Here is a 23,111-nt window from a genome sequence, read left to right on the forward strand (position 1 = left end):
TTTCCTTTAAAATTATTCATAAATATGATCCTGCCAACCACTATATGAAGAAGTTTAAGGAAAACATCAACCCAAATTGCAGCTTTTGTAAATGACCACCCAGAAACAGTGTTGCATCTTTTTTGGCATTGTATTCATGTAAGAAAACTGTGGCAAGACACCAGTAGATTTATAATTTAATACATTTATGAAGATCTTACACTATTGTGGAGAGATGTACTGCTTGGATTATTTACCTACGATATAAATAAGCTGAAACATTTTTACGTAATTCATTTAATTATGCTTTTGGCCAAATTTCATATTCACAAATGTAAATTTACAAACAAAACACCACATTTTCTAACCTTACAAAAAGAAATTGAACTGTATTTTAACACAATTAAATACTCTACTAATAAAAAAGGTGTTAGAATAATAAGTGTATGTCCCTTAAGGTCCTTGTGTAATGTGATATTGTACTTCCTAGCCCAATTGTCCTTTGAATATTATTTATATATACATCAAATCAAATTTATTTATAAAGCCCTTCGTACATCAGCTGATATCTCAAAGTGCTGTACAGAAACCCAGCCTAAACCCCCAAACAGCAAGCAATGCAGGGGTAGAAGCACGGTGGCTAGGAAAAACTCCCTAGAAAGGCCAAAACCTTGGAAGAAACCTAGAGAGGAACCAGGCTATGAGGGGTGGCCAGTCCTCTTCTGGCTGTTTCCCGGGTGGAGATTATAACAGAACATGGCCAAGATGTTCAAATGTTGACCAGCAGGGTCAAATAATAATAATCACAGTGGTTGTCGAGGGTGCAACAGGTCAGCACCTCAGGAGTAAATGTCAGTTGGCTTTTCATAGCCGATCATTCAGAGTATCTCTACCGCTCCTGCTGTCGCTAGAGAGTTGAAAACAGCAGGTCTGGGACAGGTAGCATGTCCCTTGAACAGGTCAGGTTTCCATAGCCGCAGGCAGAACAGTTGAAACTGGAGCAGCAGCACGGCCAGGTGGACTGGGGACTGCAAGGAGTCATCAGGCCAGGTAGTCCTGAGGCATGGTCATAGGGCTCAGGTCCTCCAAGAGAGAGAGAGAGAAAGAAAGAATTAGAGAGATCATACTTAAATTCACACAGGACACCGGATAAGACAGGAGAAATACTCCAGATATAACAGACTGACCTTAGCCCCCTGACACAAACTACTACAGCATAAATACTGGAGGCTGAGACAGGAGGGGTCAGGAGACACTGTGGCCCTGTTCGATGATACCCCGGACAGGGCCAAACAGGCAGGATATAACCCCACCCCCCACCCATTTTGCCAAAGCAGCCCCCCTAGAGGGATATCTTCAATCACCAACTTACCATCCTGAGACAAGCCCGAGTATAGCCCACAAAGCCACAGCACAACCCAAGGGGGGGCACCAACCCAGACAGGAAGATCACGTCAGTGACTCAACCCACTCAAGTGACTTGTGTTCCCACATCTACTTCCTGTATTGATTTGTTGTTAATAAAATATCATTTAAAAAATAATTTTAAAAAGTGCTATTTGACTTGTATATTTTTTGACACAAAAAGACCCAACCGGCATTCCGTAGTTCAAAGTCATTAGCCCCGTTCTACTTTTGAGCATGAATATGGCAGAGGCGTCTTTAGAACGTTGACAACAATGGCAATCTCGGGACAATAGTGACGGAGGTGCAAACCACAGAGTTTGGTCAGAAATGATCAGAGTCGGTACTTTTGAGGAGTTGGGAAACTCCTTTGGAATCATATTAATGTACCTTGCTCATGATAGGACAAGGAGTGCTGTCCTTCAAATAGTGAATGGGAGTCAAACTGGGTGCCAGATCAAAAACCCAATATTAGCATTAATTTCGTCAACAAAAACTACAACATTACACATTTTCCGAGATGTGAGATAATTAACTCGTTCTCTTGTAATACCGTATTGCTTTGGAATTGTGACCTTATGTACTTTCGAGGAAAATAGGCAGGTTTCTCGACATACCCTGACTTTGAGAAGGGATTTGCATGACGATTAGCTTAGCAACTACGTGACAAATCATGACAACGTGAACGCGATTGGTCTACAGTCTGCTAGATAGACTGTTATATGTTCCTCCATTCATTGCCCAATGGGATTCCTATTTGTATTCTCTCTGGTTTGGTGTACACTTTTCGTCAATGTTTGGCGTCTCGTTTCCATAACAACAGAAGATACCAACAGGAAGTACAGAGGTATGTATATCGTCGATTTCTTCATTTGTAATCTAGCTACAAAAAACTAAATTGCAGTTCTTGCCTCTGATATGAATAACGTTATATTATTTTGAAACTATGTAATTTGTAATGGTTTTCATCAGTTGTATAGTAACGTTGTTGACCCTGGCCTTAGCTGCTGCTGATTTCTTGCTAGCTTTTGATCATAACAAAACCCAAACGGAATCTGCGGGGATTTCTTATATTTTCTGCGGCGATTTCTGCTGAAATTCTGCGGAAAGCTTTTTTTGCCTCTAGGGTAGAAACATTATTTTGTAACATGGCTTATGTGAATAAATGCTTAGATGACAATAAACCTACGGTCAAAAATAACCTCTACACAAACTCAACCTTTACGGTATATGATCCTTTTATCGTAAATATGATAGATAAATAAAGTGCAAAGGCATATAAATACAAATGATACATTGACGAATCCATCTATAAATACATTAACGCCAAATAGTTTAGGTGAACCATTCTGTCTCTTTGTTCCATTCATCATATAACTATTGATTAATTATCAAATTGCTTCAATCCAAAACACAGAAAGAGTGGTAGAGTTGGTGGGTGTGACTGACATGCTTTTTAGCTCAATGCTACTATACTTTGCAATCAACAAAATTGTCATTTTTCTCTGAGGCTCCTTCTATGCTGACTAAGTAGCATCTTATAATGTGAAAAAAGTATTTCTACATCCACTGAGGTAGTGAGGAGGCACAGATGCATCGCCGCAATGTGAGCTAAGGCTGTCTTGTCCTCCCTAGCTGCCCACCAGTCCACTGCACTGACTTCCATAGCATCTGCCTTGTCGATGCCCATGTATCTGTGCAACTCCTCTGCAGACACCTGGCTCAGAGCAGGGATGGCATGGACAGTCCTTAATGTCCTTTCTTGCGCCTACACCCTGGGCTGGATCTAAAACAGTTAGTGACAGTAACTTGAACAGGTGAATGCAGGGGTGCTTCTCCGGCACGGTCTGCAGCTTGATTGAGCCTGCTGCCATTGCAGACTGGAACAACTCGGTGCAGGAGAGCCTGTCTTCCTCTGGAAGCTGCCACAGCCGCTCAGTTGTATGAGGGTGCCATTTGTCAGCCCCAGCTGTTTTGCCATACTCAAACTGCATTTGCAGGTCCTCCAGCTTGCTGGCGATGTTGTGGGCTGTTGGCACAGAGGTCTCCTCCAGCTTTATCTCCACACTATGCTCCACAATGAACACTGCCTGGGCCTTCAGCTAGGCCTTGTGTTCCCTCAGCAGCTCACAAAAGGTCCTGGACATACTTCACTGTTTTTGGTAAGGTCGTAGTGAAGTCGGTGAGCACATCCATGTACTCGCAGGAGAATGGCCATTTTCCAGCATGAATGATCTCTGCTCCAGATGACGCTGGGGTGCCTAACACCTTTTCCACCAAAGCACACAGCCTGTTCACGTCCTGAAACACCTCTGGAAAAACCTCCAGCACCAGGCTCAGGAGATGGGAAAAGCAGGTGACGTGTCCAGAGTTGGGGAAGAGGCCCTTCAAGATGCTAGTGAAAGCCTTCTTCATGTAGCTAGCTGAGTCGCTTACAAAAGCCCACACATTGTTAAAGTCAACCCCCATGTTATTGATACAGGAAAGCTTGGGACACCGTGGTAAATTTGACTTCATCCAAGAAAGCCAGTTCTGCTTCAACAGGTAATTCACCCACTGGCTTAAGTAGAATGGCAAGTGCACACATCTTCCAAAGGTATCGGTCATCTCATCAAGGATGACATACAGTAAAGATCCTTTCCCTCTACAGCGTCTTTGATATCCTGCTAAAATTGTGGATAGAGCTCTGGCAAGTACCTTGTACGCAGATGGGATGGCGCTGGGATATACCCTCCCTGCTTGCAGTGTTTCTTCAGAAATGTGGAGAACTTGGGCCCCTTTTCAAGAGCTATATATCTGCTTTGATTAATGTTCTTGAGAAGTCCACGATGAACTCCTCTCAGCTATGGAGGGTGTCTTTGCCAGACACTAAGCCAGGGTCTGTGTTCTTGTTTGGACTGAAACATTTTTAGAAAATAAAGAACAATAGCAGGCCTATGGTGGATCTCAAGCTTTGAATCTAAGCACACACTCTCCTGAAATGACACAAACACAGCCCATAAACCTCACACAGACACAGCCCATAAACCTGACAGTATGTCTCTCACACAAATACATTTTCAAACAATGATAGTTAACATATTTTTGGGATTTTATTTGTTATTTACTTGCTGTTTTTCAGATTCCTAACTTGATAGCCAAAGTGACGTGATGGAGCTAAATTGTTAGCTTCCTAACATTACTTCAGCTAAGTTAGCTAGCTAGCCTAAATGAAACGGTGGAGCTGGAGTGACAACATGGGGAAGCTTGCCAGGCTAACGTTAGCTAGCTAACTTGCCACTATGTAGATAGACAAAAATGTAACTGTCAAGAACCGATATTAGCTAACTAGAACAAACCTATTAGATAATATACCTGTTGCTAGCTAAAGCATCAGAATGTTTACCTGGTCCACGGAACTAGCCCTCCTATTTTTGTTTCAGAGTGACCTCGGGTGCTCCACCACAGTTTAATGCCGATTGGATGCTGACAGACTTTACAGAAAAGTACTCCTCCATCCTCATACAGTTCAGCTGGAAACGCCCTGGCTGTTATTCTGGTCGCCAAGTGTTTACTCCTCAGCTCTTCTGCTGTAAATCTGGGCATTTTTTGTTAGTTCTCTCATCAGACAGCTGTCAGCTGTCCCTTAGCTATCTGCACCTCTCACTCATACAGGGGAAGGGCTACACTTTTCGCTTATTGAAATACATCAATGAAAACAGAGGAAAAACTTAAGTTCCACAACGAGTCAATTTTATTTAACTTTTATTATCAGCAGCTTATTTTTAGCTTTAGATATGTATTCTATTTGAAATTCGGCAGATTTTAGTAGGGAATTCTGCGTGCGCGGATTCCATGCGGGTCTAATTATAATCATAACTCTCAGTTCCATTACATTACAATTGTAAGGGAGGATTTTTGTTAAGAGCCGCGACGCTCAGTCTGAACATTAACACGCATCGCTTGCGGTATGGTTTTGGAAGCATAGGGATCTTATCTTTCATATCGGCAATAAAAAAAAAATCTTAAAACAAAAGGTTAAATTGATACACACCGTTTTAGGGTTAGGGTCCCACAAAGCCATATTTCCATGTTACCGCTTGTTTAAGGAAAACCGACAGAAGACAGAATAAAACTACCTGTGCTAATTGGCTATCTGTGTCTCCGAACACCTAGGTGTAAACAGAAGACATGCCACAAACGTCTTGTCACTGAAAAATACTGTTGTTGGCTGCAACTATGTTACAACCGGTTTAAACAGTGTCCAGTACGTGTGTATTTTTCATTTAAGTTATTTTGATGTCATATGAAAGTAGAGGGATTTATGTTTCTAGAACCGTACAGCAATTGAGCATCAATTCACGTTTAGATATAGTATTTGGCTGTTTTGGCTTCTAAAGCAAATTCGCCATTTAAACAGAACATGTAAGGTCCTTGGACTAAGGAGTAACATTAGGCTTCTTTATTCCAATATTAGGCTAATTGCTTGCTAACAAACTGTTTAAATAAATCCATGTCCAGTCAGGATTGATACATTTGAGATGTCAGTATGAAATAGCTAGTATAAAAACTTGTGTGAATTCTTGGCCTTGTATGATACATTAGTGATAATGGGGGGAAATTGTCGAAGCAGGGTTTAATACATTTTTTGAACTATTGATTAGAGCCTTTAAGTAAGCATTTCACCTGTTGTATTCGGCGCGCGTGACAAACTTTGATTTGATTTGAACTAGCTCTCAAACTCTAGGCAGCATTCTGCCTTCTCCCTGCAGTTTTCAGCCATTAGCTTCGCCCACGACTACCTCATGTGAACTACAATGCCGACGGTCTGTTTTAATGTTTAGAAACGTCAATAATCATCACTTGCAATACGGCTTTCGAAACATATGGCCCTTATCTTTTTATTTATTTAATTTAGCCTTTGTTTAACTAGGTAAGTTAGTTAAGAACACATTCTTATTTACAATGACGGCCTACCAAAAGGCCTCCTGCGGGGCCTGGAGCTGGGATTAAAAATAAAAATATTTAAATATAGGACAAAAAACACATCACGACAAGAGCGACAACACAACACTACATAAAGAGAGACCTAAAGACAACAACATAGCAAGGCAGCAACACATGACAACACAGCATGGTAACAACACAATATGGTAGCAGCACAACATGGTAGCAGCACAAAACACGGTACAAACATTATTGGGCACAGACAACAGCACAAAGGGAAAGAAGGTAGAGACAACAATACATCACGCAAAGCTGCTACAACTGTCAGTAAGAGTGTCCATGACTGAGTCTTTGAATGAAGAGATTTAGATAAAACTGTCCATCTTTGAGTGTTTGTTGCAGCTCGTTCCAGTCGCTGGCTGCAGCGAACTGAAAAGACGAGCGACCCAGGGATGTGTGTGCTTTGGGGACCTTTAACAGAATGTGACTGGCAGAACGGGTGTTGTATGTGGAGGATGATGGCTGCAGTATATATCTCAGATAGGGGGGAGTGAGGCCTAAGAGGGTTTTATAAATAAGCATCTTTCATTAGAAAGAAAGAATCCTTCAAATAAACAAGATACTTCCTGAGTTATGCTTTCACACAGGTGTTCAGAGCATGCTAGATAGCTAATTAGCACAGGTGGTTGTCTCTTGTCTTCCGTAAACAAGCGCTGAAACATGGCGATATGGCCGTGTGGGAACACTAACCCTAATCCCATCAAGGTGTGCATCAATTTAACCTTTTGTTTTTTGAAAATTATTTTTTTGTTGAAAAGGTCCTTATGGTTCCAAAACCACACTGCAAGAAACGCATGTTAATATTCAGGTTGAGCGTTAGGGCTCTTGACAAAACTCTCCCGTACATAAGGCGCCTTCGTATAATTGTGTCCCTGGTGGCACCAAATAATCAAAGGTCTGACAGCACAGAGATGCTTGGGGAAATGGTCACAACAGGGGACTAGCGTGTGTGTGTGTTTCAGGGGAAAGGGGTGCTCTGATCTCCATTACCTAGGACTTGACAATGGTTAATCAAATATCCCAATTTTTGCCCTTTTTTGCTCAATTTTGCATGCCTTCTCAAACAGCTGCAACTGTATATGCCATCGTAAATCAAGTCCTTGGTCTCAGGGATGGAACAACTTTTGAGCATCTGAGCTTATGGTTGTTTGTGGGGGAAAGGGGTTGTGTGTGTGTGTGCATGTGTCCCACATCTGTTGCTAGAGGGTAATGATGTTAGGGACAATATAGGATGAATCACAATAATTGTTTGCTAAAATAATAATTGCTTGCCAAAAATGTCATTTTTGTAATGGTAATCTTGGTTAAAAGTAACAGTCCTTTGCATGAACTGCCTGCATTATTACGCATATTATTAGTTAATTATTGGAAATGAAGATGAAGTTGTGTTGGAAAAGGAATGGGGAGGCGAAATATATTTCTCCTATGGACAAAGTTATTCAAAAGGTGTGATGATATTAAGTAACCATCATTTTAATCCGAATGTGCAAATTGTCCAAACAGATCCTGAAGGTAGATGTATGATTTTTAATATGTTATTAGGCCATAAACAGACATGACTCATTAACCTATACGGTCCAAATAATGATGATCCACGCTTCTTTGAAAATATGTATATTAATATATATTAACCCTACAAGGAATACAAGTCTATATTATTATGGTGGGAGATTATAATACAGTTTTAAATACCTCTATGGCCCGTGAAGGAAATCACACTACAAACTATCACCCTCATGCACTTATATATCACAAGTATAGACATATTGGAACTAGTGGATATATGGAGGCTTAAATATCCTGACCTAGTGAAATAGGCATGTGGCGGAGGCTCAATCAAGCTTGTCGTCTTGACTACTTTCTTATGTCATCCTCTCCAGCCCCAACAGTTTAAAAAGTGTTGATAGGGGGCAGAATGCAGTCATTATTACTGAAACGGGATCCAAGTGGTAAATATAACGATCCAGTCCATTTTAAAAATTGGAGGCCCCTACTAGCAAAAATTATAGCAAAATGCATAGAGCATAGAATTAAAACGGTATTGTCGGATATTATTCATCCTAATCAGACAGTTTTTTTACATGGAAAATACATTGGAAATAATGTAAGACAAGTACTGGAAATAATGTAAAACAAGTACTGGAAACAATAGAACACTATAACAAATCTGGGAAACCAGGCCTTGTATTTATAGCTCACTTTGAAAAGGCTTTTGATAAAGTACGACTGGAATTTATTTATAAAGGCCTGGCATATTTCAATTTTGCAGAATCTCTTTTAAAATGTGTTAAAGTTATGTATAGTAACCCAAGGTGTAAAGTAGTAAATAATGGCTACTTCTCAGAAAGTTTTAAACTGTCAAGAGGAGTAAAACAAGGTTGTCCACTATCGGCATATCTATTTATTATTGCCATCGAAATGTTAGCTGTTAAAACAAGATCCAACAATAATATCCAGGGGTTTGTAATCCAGGGCTTAAAAACAAAGGTGTCATTGTACACTGATGATTCATGTTTTCTTTTAAATCCACAATTTGGATCCCTCCACAGCCTCAGAGGATCTAGATACTTGTTCTTTCCTCTCTGGATTACAACCAAATGATGATAAATGTACTATATTATGTATTGAATCACAAAAAATAATACTTTTACATTACCGTGTAGTTTACCAATAAAATGGTCTGACAGCGATGTGGGCATACTCAGTATACATACATACATATACATATACATACATTCTCTCACTCCACTACATTTAATAGAAAGTTAGCAAAAATGTAAAAAATAGATAAGATCTTGCTACCATGGAAAGGAAAATACCTGTCTATTTGTGGAAAAATCACCCTGATTAACTCTTTAGTCATATCCCAGTTTACCTATTTGCTTATGGTCTTGCCTACACCTAGCGACCTGTTTTTATTTTATTTTATTTTATTATATGAGCAAAATATATTCCATTTTATTTGGAATGGCAAGCCAGGCAAAATTAAAAGGGCATATTTATACACTGCTCAAAAAAATAAAGGGAACACTAAAATAAAACATCCTAGATCCTGAATGAATGAAATATTCATATTCAATATTACATAGTTGAATGTGCTGACAACAAAATCACACAAAAATGATCAATGGAAATCAAATGTATCAACCCATGGAGGTCTGGATTTGGAGTCACACTCAAAATTAAAGTGGAAAACCACACTACAGGCTGATCCAACTTTGATGTAATGTCCTTAAAACAAGTCAAAATGAGGCTCAGTAGTGTGTTGCCTCCACGTGCCTGTATGACCTCCCTACAACGCCTGGGCTTGCTCCTGGTGAGGTGGCGGATGGTCTCCTGAGGGATCTCCTCCCAGACCTGGAGTAAAGCATCCGCCAACTCCTGGACAGTCTGTGGTGCAACGTGGCATTGGTGGATGGAGCGAGACATGATGTCCCAGATGTGCTCAATTGGATTCAGGTCTGGGGAATGGGCGGGCCAGTCCATAGCATCAATGCCTTCCTCTTGCAGGAACTGCTGACACACTCCAGCCACATGAGGTCTAGCATTAGGAGGAACCCAGGGCCAACCGCACCAGCATATGGTCTCACAGGGGGTCTGAGGATCTCATCTCGGTACCTAATGGAGGTCAGGCTACCTCTGGCGAGCACATGGAGGGCTGTGCGGCCCCCCAAAGAAATGCCACCCCACACCATGACTGACCCACCGCCAAACCGGTCATGCTGGAGGATGTTGCAGGCAGCAGAACGTTCTCCACGGCGTCTCCAGACTCTGCCACGTTTGTCACATGTGCTCAGTGTGAACCTGCTTTCATCTGTGAAGAGCACAGGGCGCCAGTGGCGAATTTGCCAATCTTGGTGTTCTCTGGCAAATGCCAAACGTCCTGCATGGTGTTGGGCTGTAAGCACAACCCCCATCTGTGGACGTCGGGCCCTCATACCACCCTCATGGAGTCTGTTTCTGACCGTTTGAGCAGACACATGCACATTTGTGGCCTGCTGGAGGTCATTTTGCAGGGCTCTGGCAGTGCTCCGCCTGCTCCTCCTTGCACAAAGGCGGAGGTAGCGGTCCTGCTGCTGGGTTGTTGCCCTCCTACGGCCTCCTCCACGTCTCCTGATGTACTGGCCTGTCTCCTGGTAGCGCCTCCATGCTCTGGACACTACGCTGACAGACACAGCAAACCTTTAAACATTATATATAACATTATATTGGTTGCAAGAACTGTATATAGTAATTGAAAATGGAAAATGTCTAAGTTTTAAATCCGGCGTTGCTTTGCGTATCAGTTCATAAACCATGTCCCATGGAATCGGAACATCGGACATCTCTTCCCAACTATTTTGCAATCTAAACTCAGCAAAAAAAGAAACGTCCCTTTTTCTGGACCCTGTCTTTCAAAGATAATTTGTAAAAATCCAAATAACTTCACAGATCTAAATTGTAAAGGGGTTAAACACTGTTTCCCATGCTTGTACAATGAACGATAAATAATTAATGAACATGCACCTGTGGAATGGTCGTTAAGACACTAACAGCTTACAGACGGGAGGCAATTAAGGTCACAGTTATGAAAACTTTGGACACTAAAGAGGGCTTTCTAATGACTCTGAAAAACACCAAAAGAAAGGGCGCCCAAGAAAGTGCGGCAAACGCCGCGACCGTCTCCTAAAGTTAATTTTGCTGCGGGATCGCGATTTTGCTGTGAGAGATGCACTCACACCTGCCTGCTGCCATTCCTGAGCAAGCTCTGTACTGGTGGTGCCCCGATCCTGCAGCAAAATCAATTTTAGGAGACGTCGCTGTGCTTGCTGCACTTTCTGGGGCGCTCTGAAGCCTTCGTCACAACAATTGAACCGCTCTCCTTGGAAGTTCTTGATGATCCGATAACTGGTTGATTTAGGTGCAATCTTACTGGCAGCAATATCCTTGCCTGTGAAGCCCTTTTTGTGCAAAGCAACGATGACGGCACGTGTTTCCTTGCACAGTGAGGCGAGGACTTTTGGAGGATGGCCTGGTGTCAAGAAGGGCAGCAAAGAAGCAACTTCTCTCCATGAAAACCATCAGGGACAGACTGATATTCTGCAGAGGGTACAGGGATTGGACTGCTGAGGACTGGGGTAAAGTCATTTTCTCTGATGAATCCCCTTTCTGATTGTTTGGGGCATCTGGAAAAAAGCTAGAGAAGACAAGGTGAGTGCTACCATCAGTCCTGTGTCATTGCCAACAGTAAAGCATCCTGAGACCATTCATGTGTTGGGTTGCTTCTCAGCCAAGAGAGTGGGCTCACTCACAATTTTGCCTTAGAACACAGCAATGAATAAAGAATGGTACCAACACATCCTCAGAGAGCAACTTCTCCCAACCATCCAAGAACAGTTTGGTGATGAACAATGCCTTTTCCAGCATGATGGAGCACCTTGCCCTAAGGCAAAAGTGATAACTAAATGGCTCGGGGAACAAAACATCAATATTTTGGGTCCATGGTCAGGAAACTACCCAGACCTTAATCCCATTGAGAACTTGTGGTCAATCCTCAAGAGGCGGGTGGACAAGAAAACCCCCCGCAAATTCTGACAAACTCCAAGCATTGATTATGCAAGAATGGGCGTGAAGTTAATTGACAGCATGCCAGGGCGGATTGCAGAGGTCTTGAAAAAGAAGGGTCACCACTGCAAATATTGACTCTGCATCAACTTCATGCAATTGTCAATAAAAACCTTTGACACTTATGAAATGCTTGTAATTATACTTCAGTATTCCATAGTAACATCTGACAAAAATATCTAAAGACACTGAAGCAGCGAAATTTGTGAAAATGTATATTTGTGTCATTCTCAAAACTTTTGGCCACGACTGTGTGTATGTATATGTGTGATATATATATATATACAGTTTAGCTTGTAGCGTCATATCCTAGATGACTCGAGGCTGTAATTGCTGCCAAAGTTGCTTCAACAAAGTACTGAGGAAAGGGTCTGAATACTTATGTAAATGTGATATTTCAGGTTGTTTTTTTTATACATTTGCAATTTATTTTTAAACGGTTTTTGCTTTGTCATTATGGGGTATTGTGTGTAGATTGATGAGGAAAACAAAACAATTTAATACATTTAAAATAACAAAATGTGGAAAAAGTTAAGGGGCCTAAATACTTTCCAAATGCACTGTATGTACCAATTATGTACACACAATAAGTTATTATATGTTTTTGTATGTACTGCAAGTGTTACCGGCCTCAGGCTGTAGCTGAGGTGGCCTGTAATAGTAAAAAGAACGGACACAAGTTTATGTCTGCAAAGTTCTGGCGCTTTCTTTAATCTGAAGAATGTCTTTTCTCTTGTTCAATTGTCTATTTTTTTGTTCGTACTTTTAAAAGTCACATCAAACAAGTACACACTTTAAATTACACAACATAAATGTACTTTACCTAAAGGAGAATTCAAAACTGGCCCACAAATAACCCTGTCTTTACTGTATGATTTCACATGAAAATGAAAATGTATTTCACATTCATACAATAGAAACACTTGATGAAGACAAAAATAACTGAATGTTTTTCTACATACTGCTACCAATATGCCAAACTGACAACAATACATTCAACTTTAAGATAGTGGCACCTCTGTAAAATCTTCTCTCTCTCATACAACCGGATGAGCGTGCGCGGCCAGTTTTCCAGCTAGTGAGCACAATTTTACACAAAACCTATAACATATAAAACGAACTCAGAAATCCCTAACAACTGGATTCTTTATAAAATCTCAGACAAAATCCAGTACAAGAAAGCTACTCAGTAAACAGTCTCTGTGACTTGTGAATCGTTTTTTCCTCAGCTAGCATCAAGCTAACATATACTCTCACTCATTGTAAATCACGTTCTTCTCTGTCAGTTCAACACAAAACCTTTCCTAACTTGATAATACCTTGACAAAGTTGTTAAATAGCATGTCATTACATATTATTTCGATATTAGAACGTTTGGAAGTTATGTTACATACCCGTGATAGTAAAAAGAACGGACGCAAGTTTGCATCTGCAAAGTTCTGGCGCTTTCTTTTTTTCTGAAGAATGGTGCACTCGCTTGCCCAGAACTTGCTGTTTCTCCTACTACCACAGTGCAACACCACCATCTATTGGCCTGATCGACCACTAACGCGTGTAGAATATACAATTTAGATTCATTAAGACAAATATATAAACAAATTAGTTACAAAAAATAATAATAAAGGGGTGTCTGTTTTTAGGGACATTGTTTTCAACCCATTGCACAAGCGAAGCGTGTTAATGTTCAGATTGAGCGTCAGTGCTCTTAACAAAACTCCCCCGTTTGTCCAATAACTCTTATGTGTAATATAATAGAACTGAGAGTCATGATCAAGGGCAAGGTCTGAATCAGGTACATGGCAATCAATCATCACAGTGGTTCTCAACCTGGGATAGCTAGATCTATGTACTACTCCTGGGGGTTTATCCACGGGGGGTACTTTATAAAGATTAATAAGAACAGGTCTCATGATTTGTTGCACATGAGCGGTAGGCTACTTCAAGCAGCGCAAAATGTTATTACAGTAACCAAAAAAAGCTGAAAACCACTTTTTTCAGACTCAGTCAGGCCTTTGATGGAAGTGTGCCCTTATTCTCATTGGGGTTTGTAAGTGGGCCACTTCATAATTGAGAGTAGCTTAATGTAGGCCTAATCTCCCTACATAAGAGTGCACTGTGTGTGGTCTGCAGTGGGTCTGTAATCTCATAGTCACTCCAACTCCAGCTGTTCTCCCTCAATCAATTAGAATAAGGTGAAGTTGCCCCTATGCTTATCTTGGGTCAGTTTTGCATTTCCCACACTAATGGTTAAAGGTGCATTTCTGGGTAACAATTAAGCATTTTACTGTGATTGTTTTCAATTAAAATGGTGAAAAAGTAACAAATTGCTTCTTAGAAAAGAGCAATTTCGAAAATAAATATATATTTTTTAAAACAGTACACCCCTTGGAAGTCCTCGTCATAATATTTTGCTGCCTGTGCCATGTCCCATAGCAGTCTCTTTCTGATGTAAAGCAGAGGCAAACTGAACAAGTGGTGCATTTCATGCGACACAGAACACAACGACGCCTCCATGCTGTGCCCTTTTGGCCCTGAGGCACAGTCATGCCTGCAGTAATGAACTGTGGCATATGAACACCACTGGGGGCACAGGTAGAGCGGGCAGCTTGGCACCGGGGGCTCCCAGTCGGTGTCGCTATCACTGTGAAAGAAAACATGTAAAAAATATTTGTATTGTATGAGCCTTTTATCATCACATAAAATAAACAGATATGTATTGTATAGAGCAGAGGGAACAGTCACTAAGGTGAAGTGCTGTTCCATTCAACTCCGGCCATTGTTGTGTGTGTACACACACACACACACACACCCAAACAAACCAACACACACACTACACATTTTCTTATATATATATATATGTATATATATAATATATATATTTATTTTTATATTTCATAAAACTGCATTAGCACTTACCCGTCCAGAAGTACGTCCTGTCCTTGCAGAAACAGCTCTACCCAGCTAGATTTCAAGAAGATCAGTGGTGATTGGGCAGAAATATAGTCAATCAATGAAGCTTCGCTAAAATGATTGGTGCGTAAGGTAGTCATTTATCGTTGTCTTCAAATCAGCTCACTTCGGTCAATACTCCCCGCAAAAAAAACAATGACGTTTGGCTGTGTTGCAAACATCCAGAAGAATGCACTGAAACCCACCATGACTAGATAAACGATTGTTTACAGCGGGGAATCACGTCGAATGCTCCGTAAAAAATTGATAGAGATGAAATTCACGGCACAAACGGTTTACAAAATGTTTCGATTTAGGCTATAAAAATGGATTTTATCAAAGAAAACGGCACTTCATTTGATCAATGGGACACTCAGGAAGAGAAATAAGATATCAGCAAGATATCAGAATGTAAGTCACAATTTTACCTTCAGATGTGAATGTGTAAAAACTGTCATGGCGGAAAATGTTTCTGTTGTTGATTGCTCTTCTCAAACAAAAGCATGGGATTTGTTATCTGTAATAGCTATTTTAAATTGGAAAACGTAGTTTGATTACCAAGATTCTAATCTTTTGAAGGGTGTAAGACACTTGCATTTTCAAGAATGTTTCATGTTACGAAGTTGTATTTTTAGTTGTCACTCTGAAATTTCCCCTGATTTTGGTCCCTGTACGATCCCTGTACGGGGATCGCAGCCACCCTTTTTTTTTTTCATCTAAAATGACATACCCAAATCTAACCGCCTGTATCTCAGGACCTGAAGCAAGGATATGCATATGCTTTATACCATTTCAAAGGAAACACTTTGAAGTTCGTGGACATGTGAATGTTGGAGAATAGAACACATTAGATCTGGTCAAAGATAATAAAAGCAAAAAATATGCATTTCCAAAAAATAACATTTTTCATCATCTTTGAAATGCAAGAGAAAGGTCATAATATAATATTGCAGTTTAGGCACAATTTAGATTTTGGCCACTAGATGGCAGATGTGTGTGCAAAGTTTCAGATTGATCCAGTAAAGCATTGCAATACTGGAAAATATTTGGATCAAGTCTACCCAAATGTGCCAAATTGGTCAATTGATACATTTTTTAAATCTGTCATAGACAAACCCGGTTTACATGTAAAATCTATAGGTTTACCAAATGTTTAAGTAATCATCAATTAACAGGGTTGGGTATATTAATTTCTAAATGTAATCTGTTAAAGTTTCTAGTTACCTGTCCAAAATTGTAATCAGTAAATGTAACTTTTTTGTATTACCCAAACTCCGTAATCTGATTTACTTTCGGTTACTTTTAGAATACTTTTCCGTTAAGAGGCATTAGAAGAAGACAAAAATGTATATTACCAATTGAACGACATCTATTGCAGGATAAATCAATGCTAGAATGTACATTGCTGGCCAGGAAATGGATGTTGCGTTTTCCTTTATGGTTTATGTAGGCTTCTTCTAACCCATTGCTGTAAACTTCAATACAGATGATAATATGACTAGACTATATCTTTACATTAAAAACCAAAATATGTCATATTTCCAGTCAATCCAATTAATGTAATACTCTTTCATTTTCAAGAATATGACTTTTGATTAGCCAAATTGTTTTACCTGAACATAACCCTAAAATTAAGGACTTGTTAGACTACTCTGTTGTTTATGATTTTGTCATCTTGGAGGACTGATTGGCCTCATTGCTTCAAGTTGAAAAATAAATGCTGCTCTCATGCATGGAATGGCATGCAGGGCTCAACAGTAACGCTTGTTCTCTTGTCCAGGACAAGTAAAAAAAATTGGGACAAGAGAATATAGATTTAAGTTGTCCGAATGGAAAAGTACATTTTTTTATTGCGAAAATCACAATATCAAACAATTACTCCTATCAGAATTGGACCAGAGAGGCCAACATTGGAATAATATGAAAATATTTTTTTAATGTACATAAATGAAAAAGCCTACACGTCAAAGTGTAGGTGATATGCATAATTGATACAGTCTCATGTCCAAACCGATGCTGACATGAGGAAGACGCCAGAAAATGACAAACTTTAATGAGACTTAATTACATAAAAATACGCTAAGTGCCAGTCATGTTTGACAAATAAAAAGGCATGATTCTGTCGACATACTTGAGGAACGGTTCAGATCAAATGGCGACGAGAGCTGAGAGTGAAGGACAGTGCCTGTTGCAGCGCATCACCCACCTTGAATCTGAGCGGAGGCGCTTTGAAATTATTTAACCATAAATGTCAATGTTTAAAACCTAGATGTTTTATGTCATTTTATGAAGCATATCTTACCTTGTTTCAAAGTAGCCTAGCCAAAATATGATCACAGAAATATTTAGGGAATTATTTAAACACCTACATTTTTCTCTAGTTCTATTGGTTTTCAAATCAACATTTGTTTTTTGTCCAGCAGCAAAAGGCATAATCCTAGTCATATTAGTAACCCATGCTAGTTGATACATATTTAGATCTCCCCTCTTTCTTAATTTTTAACCAATACTTTCCTCTCTGTCACATTAAACTGTTCATGCGGTGGGCTTTTGAAAACAGTGTTTTCCCACTAATTACATTTTTGAACATTCACGCGTAGTCTACAGCCATGTACGCATTGTTGAAGAAATAAAACTTTAGCAACATTTAAAGTTAAATGGTCTGATCTGTTGCACCAGCTTCATTGCTTTTTTACATTTTTTAATGTGTAGTGGTTGTTTGAATTTTGGATCTGTTGTCCGAGAACTGTCCCAGATTCTGTTTTTAACTGTGGCAAAGACATATTTTATACCATCCCAGGGAAGGAGGGAATAATTTGATAAAATACATAAAAAGTGTTTGGTTGTAATTGTAATATTGCAATCTTTTATGGGCTACTAAGGGTGGGCAACCATCTTCCAGGATAGCCTTAAAGGGCCAGTGTTGTATTTTGAGACAGGCTTGACTATGCAAAGAAGCCAATAGGCACAGTGTGCCCGACATTTTTGTCTGATTCTCTACGGTCAAAAAATATAGTAATACGTTTTATTTTGTAAAGTGGTTACTATATCATACAATGATAACATTTTTTGGACAAGTAAATCTATCCTACTTATCCAATGGCTAAAAGAGTTCATGTCAAGCAATGGCAGGCTTTGAGCACTACCAAAAAGTGCATTTGCATTTCTCCTACCATATCTATTGTGTTATATTCTCCTACATTATTATAATTTTTTATTTTTTAAAAATATGACCCCCTTTTCTCCCCAATTTCGTGGTATCCAATTGTTAGTAGTTACTATCGCTACAACTCCCGTACGGGCTCGGGAGAGACGAAGGTCGAAAGCCATGCGTCCTCCGAAACACAACCCAACCAAGCCGCACTGCTTCTTAACACAGCGCGCATCCAACCCAGAAGCCAGCCGCACCAATGTGTCAGAGGAAACACTGTGCACCTGCCGACCTGGTTAGCGTGCACTGCGACCCGGCCTGCCACAGGAGTCACTAGTGCACGATGAGACAAGGATATCCCTACCGGCCATACCCTCCCTAACCCGTAAGACGCTAGGCCAATTGTGCGTCGCCCCATGGACCTCCCGGTCGCGGCCGGCTGCGACAGAGCCTTGGGCAGAGCCTTGAGCCTTGCCCTAGACCACTGCACCACCCGGGAGGCCCCTTCCTACATTATTTTAACATTTCTACAAAATGTTTTCTTTCCAATAGTACCAATTATATGCATATCCTGGCTTCAGGGCCGGAGCAACAGGCTGTTTACTTTGGGCATGTAATTCAGGAGGAAATTGAGAAAAACGGGGCCTAGCCCGAAGAAGTTATAAGAAATCTCGCTGTGCCCTCCAACGAACCATCAACCAGGCAAAGCGTCAATACAGGAATAAGATCGAATCGTACTACACCGGCTCCGACGCACGTCGGATGTGGCAGGGTTTGCAAACTATTACAGACTACAAATGGAAGCACAGCCTAGGGCTGACCAGTGACACGAGCCTACCAGACAAGCTGAATAACTTCTATGCTCTCTTCGAGGCAAGTAACACTGAAACATGCATGAGAGCATCAGCTGTTCCGGACTACTGTGTGATCACGCTCTCCGCAGCCGATGGGAGTAAGACCTTTAAACAGGTCAACATTTACAAGGCCACTGGACCAGATGGATTACCAGGACATGTACTCTGAGTTTTGGGACACTGTAAAGTCCATGGAGAACAAGAGCACTTCCTCCCAGCTGCCCACTGCAGTGAGGCTAAGTAACACGGTCACCACCGATAAATCCACGAGAACATTTCAACAAGCATTTCTCAACGGCTGGCCATGCCTTCCTCCATGCCTTCCAACCCCCCCACCCTCTTGTTCTCCATGGACTGTACAGTGTCCCAAAACTCATTGGAGTTAGAGCTACAGGATGCATATTTCTGTTTGAAAAAGCTAGCCTTTGCTTTCCTGACTGACTGCGTGTATTGGTTCCTGACTTCCCTGAACAGTTGCGTATCGCAGGGACTATTCGATGTTATTGCAGTCCACCACAGGATGGTTCAACACAGTACAAGTAAAAACTTTGGACACACCTACTCATTCAAGGGTTTTTCTTTATTTGTACTATTTTCTACATTGTAGAATAATAGTGAAGACATCAAAACTATGAAAGGAAAGCAAAGGCTAGCTTTTTCAAACAGAAATATGCATCCTGTAGCTCTAACTCCAATGAGTTTTGGGACACTGTAAAGTCCATGGAGAACAAGAGCACCTCCTCCCAGCTGCCCACTGCAGTGAGGCTAAGTAAACACAGTCACCACCGATAAATCCATGATAATCAAACATTTCAACAAGCATTTCTCAACGGCTGGCCATGCCTTCCTCCTGGCTACTCCACCCCCCCCCTAGACACCCTAGACCCAAACTGTTACAGACCTATATCCATCCTGCCCTGCCTATCTAAATTCTTTGAAAGCCAAGTTAATAAACAGATCGCTGACCATTTCGAATCCCACCGTACCTTCTCCGCTGTGCAGTCCGGTTTCCGAGCCGGTCACGGGTGCACCTCAGCCACGCTCAAGGTACTAAACGATATCATAACCGCCATCGATAAAAGACAGTACTGTGCAGCCGTCTTCATCGACCTGGCCAAGGCTTTCGACTCTGACAATCACCGTATTCTTATCGGCAGACTCAATAGCCTCGGTTTTTCTAATGACTGCCTCGCCTGGTTCACCAACTACTTTGCAGACAGAGTTCAGTGTGTCAAATCGGAGGGCTTGTTGTCCGGACCTCTGGCAGTCTCTATGGGGGTACCACAGTGTTCAATTCTCGGGCCGACTCTTTTCTCTGTATATATCAATGATGTCGCTCTTGCTGCGGGCGATTCGCTGATCCACCTCTACGCAGACGACACCATTCTGTATACTTCTGGCCCTTCCTTGGACACTGTGCTAACTAACCTCCAAACGAGCTTCAATGCCATACAACACTCCTTCCGTGGCCTCCAACTGCTCTTAAATGCTAGTAAGACCAAATGCATACTTTTCAACCATTCGCTGCCCGCATCCGCCTGCCCAACTAGCATCACCACCCTGGACGGTTCCAACCTAGAATATGTGGACAACTATAAATACCTAGGTGTCTGGTTAGACTGTAAACTCTCCTTCCAGACTCATATTAAACATCTCCAATCCAAAATCAAATCAAGAATCGGCTTGCTATTTCGCAACAAAGCCTCCTTCACTCACGCCGCCAAACTTACCCTAGTAAAACTGACTATCCTACCGATCCTCGACTTCGGCGATGTCATCTACAAAATAGCTTCTAATACTCTACTCAGAAATCTGGATGCAGTCTATCACAATGCCATCCATTTTGTTACTAAAACACCTTATACCACTGCGACCTGTATGCTCTAGTCGGCTGGTCCTTGCTACATATTCGTCGCCAGACCCACTGGCTCCAGGTCATCTATAAGTCTATGCTAGGTAAAGCTCTGCCTTATCTCAGTTCACTGGTCACGATAACAACACCCACCCATAGCACGCGTTCCAGCAAATATATCTCACTGGTTATTCTCGAAGCCAACACCTCCTTTGACCGCCTTTCCTTCCAGTTCTCTGCTGCCAGTGACTGGAACGAATTGCAAAAATCGCTGAAGCTGGAGACTTTTATTTCCCTCAACAACTTTAAAAATCTGCTCTCTGAGCAGCTAACCAATCGCTCCAGCTGTACATAGTCCATCTGTAAATAGCCCACCCAATTTACCTACCTCATCCCCATGCTGTTTTATTTTATTTACTTTATTTCTGCTGTTTTGCACACCAGTATCTCTACTTGCACATCATCATCTGTGCATCTTATCACTCCAGTGTTAATCTGCTAAATTGTAATTATTCACTCCTATGGCCTATTTATTGCCTACCTCATGCCTTCTGCACACACTGTATATAGACTTTCTTTTTTCTACTGTGTCATTGACTTGTTTATTGTGTTATTGGCTTGTTTATTGTTTACTCCATGTGTAACTCTGTGTTGTTGTCTGTGTCACACTGCTTTGCCTTATCTTGGCCAGGTCACATTTATAAATGAGAACTTATTCTCAACTAGCTTACCTGGTTAAATAAAGGTGAAATAAAAAATGTTAATAAAAACCCCACAGTAAATCACATTTTTGACTGCACTGGGCCTTTAAGGTTCGGATACAGGGAGGGGAAGCTGATCCTTGATCTGTATGGGAAACTTCACCCCGGAGCCAATTGCCACATTACTAATATTTAGATCCTAGATAAAACCAGAGCATGTGCTGTCAGTTCAATAAGAACATCTAAATCTGAGCAGAAATTTCTGAAGGATGTGTATCTCAAATCAAATGTTTAAATCAAAATCCTAAGAATGTGTATCTGTGTTAAGATGCCAAGCGTTTAGCTGCTTCTTGAGGGTAGGCCCATAGAATTACAGAGAACATTATGCGCCGGTTTCCTGGACACAGATTATGCCTAATCCTGGACTAAAACACATTTTCAAAGTAGGTTCTCCATTGTGCTTCTTCATTAGTCCAGAAATAGTCTTAATCTATGTCCAGGAAACCCACCTATGATGTAGGCTAGCCTTCTCCATGGGTATCAAGGTCTAGCAGCAATTGTACTATTTTAGGTAGGCCTAATTGATTGACTTGTTGGTTGTACCATCTGGAATAACTCCTCTATTTCCCCAAGGTGTAACCGTCCTGAAACTGGAAATGCAGGCTTCTCGCGTCGGAGTGGTCAGGGACTCCATGCTGGCTAATCCTCTTTTAATTAGGGTAAGGAGCATGGTTTGAAGAGAGGCTACATGGACCAGGCAAAGCGCAGAGCAATCATACCCATACTGCATTGGCTGCCCTCCCTTGCTTATTAGGCTGTGTTTGCACAGGCAGCCGAATTCAAACATTTTTTCCTGGCCTTTTGACCAATCAGATCTTTTCACATCATATCTTTTTCAGATCTGATCTGATTGGTCAAAAAAAATATCAGAATTGGGTTGCCTGTCTAAGCGCCTTAGTTTCTTCTTTGAGATATTTCAATGTCATTCAATTTCAGAAAACAACACTAGAGGGCTGCATTGCCAGTTGAATAATATATTTCTTATATCTGTCCAAATTATTTCTCCTTCCTAAAGTGTACACTTCTTCACCTTCAATGATTTAAAACTGGAACATGAAATATGGTGCAAACTCCTAAGAGCTCTGTGTATGAACCCTAAAATGTTCTGAACTAATATTCATACCAATCTATGAACCTCAGCTATCATAGTTGTATTGATTTCAAGTCTGAATGGCATTAATGAAGCCTATGGATAGAGTAGAATATAATAACTTTATTGTGCCATATACATGTACTGTAGTTATTATCACGCATGAGATCCCACCATTGTAGCCTGTACATTGAATATATTCACTGATCATGTACTTTTCCTTGGCAAATAAAGGTGTTGTTCAGGTATGAATTATTTTTTTTAACCTTTATTTAACTAGACAAATTCTTATTTTCAATGACGGCCTAGGAACAGTGGGTTAACTGCCTTGTTCAGGGACAGAACAACAGATTTGTACCTTGTCAGCTTGGGGATTTGAACTTGCAACCTTTCAGTTACTAGTCCAACACGCTAACCACTAGGCTATGCTGCCACCAAATAGCTGTGAGACATTATTTTTCAGTCATATCCAATACCAGGT

The 23,111-nt window shown here is 40.9% G+C and overlaps 1 protein-coding gene across 1 annotated transcript in view; it reads left to right on the forward strand.

The window, feature by feature from the left end:
• The first annotated feature begins 1,925 nt into the window (after positions 1-1,925).
• cfap77 (cilia and flagella associated protein 77) overlaps positions 1,926-23,111 on the forward strand; it is a 71,108-nt gene continuing 49,922 nt past the window's right edge. Inside the window, exons 1-2 of the mRNA XM_024418339.2 lie at positions 1,926-2,230; positions 22,114-22,199. Of these exons, the coding sequence (XP_024274107.1) occupies positions 2,128-2,230; positions 22,114-22,199 (189 nt within the window). The 5' untranslated portion in view covers positions 1,926-2,127. The remainder of the gene's footprint in view (positions 2,231-22,113; positions 22,200-23,111) is intronic.

The sequence above is a fragment of the Oncorhynchus tshawytscha genome, unplaced genomic scaffold, assembly GCF_018296145.1.
Source record: "Oncorhynchus tshawytscha isolate Ot180627B unplaced genomic scaffold, Otsh_v2.0 Un_contig_766_pilon_pilon, whole genome shotgun sequence".
In the NCBI taxonomy this organism is placed as follows: Eukaryota; Metazoa; Chordata; class Actinopteri; order Salmoniformes; family Salmonidae; genus Oncorhynchus; species Oncorhynchus tshawytscha.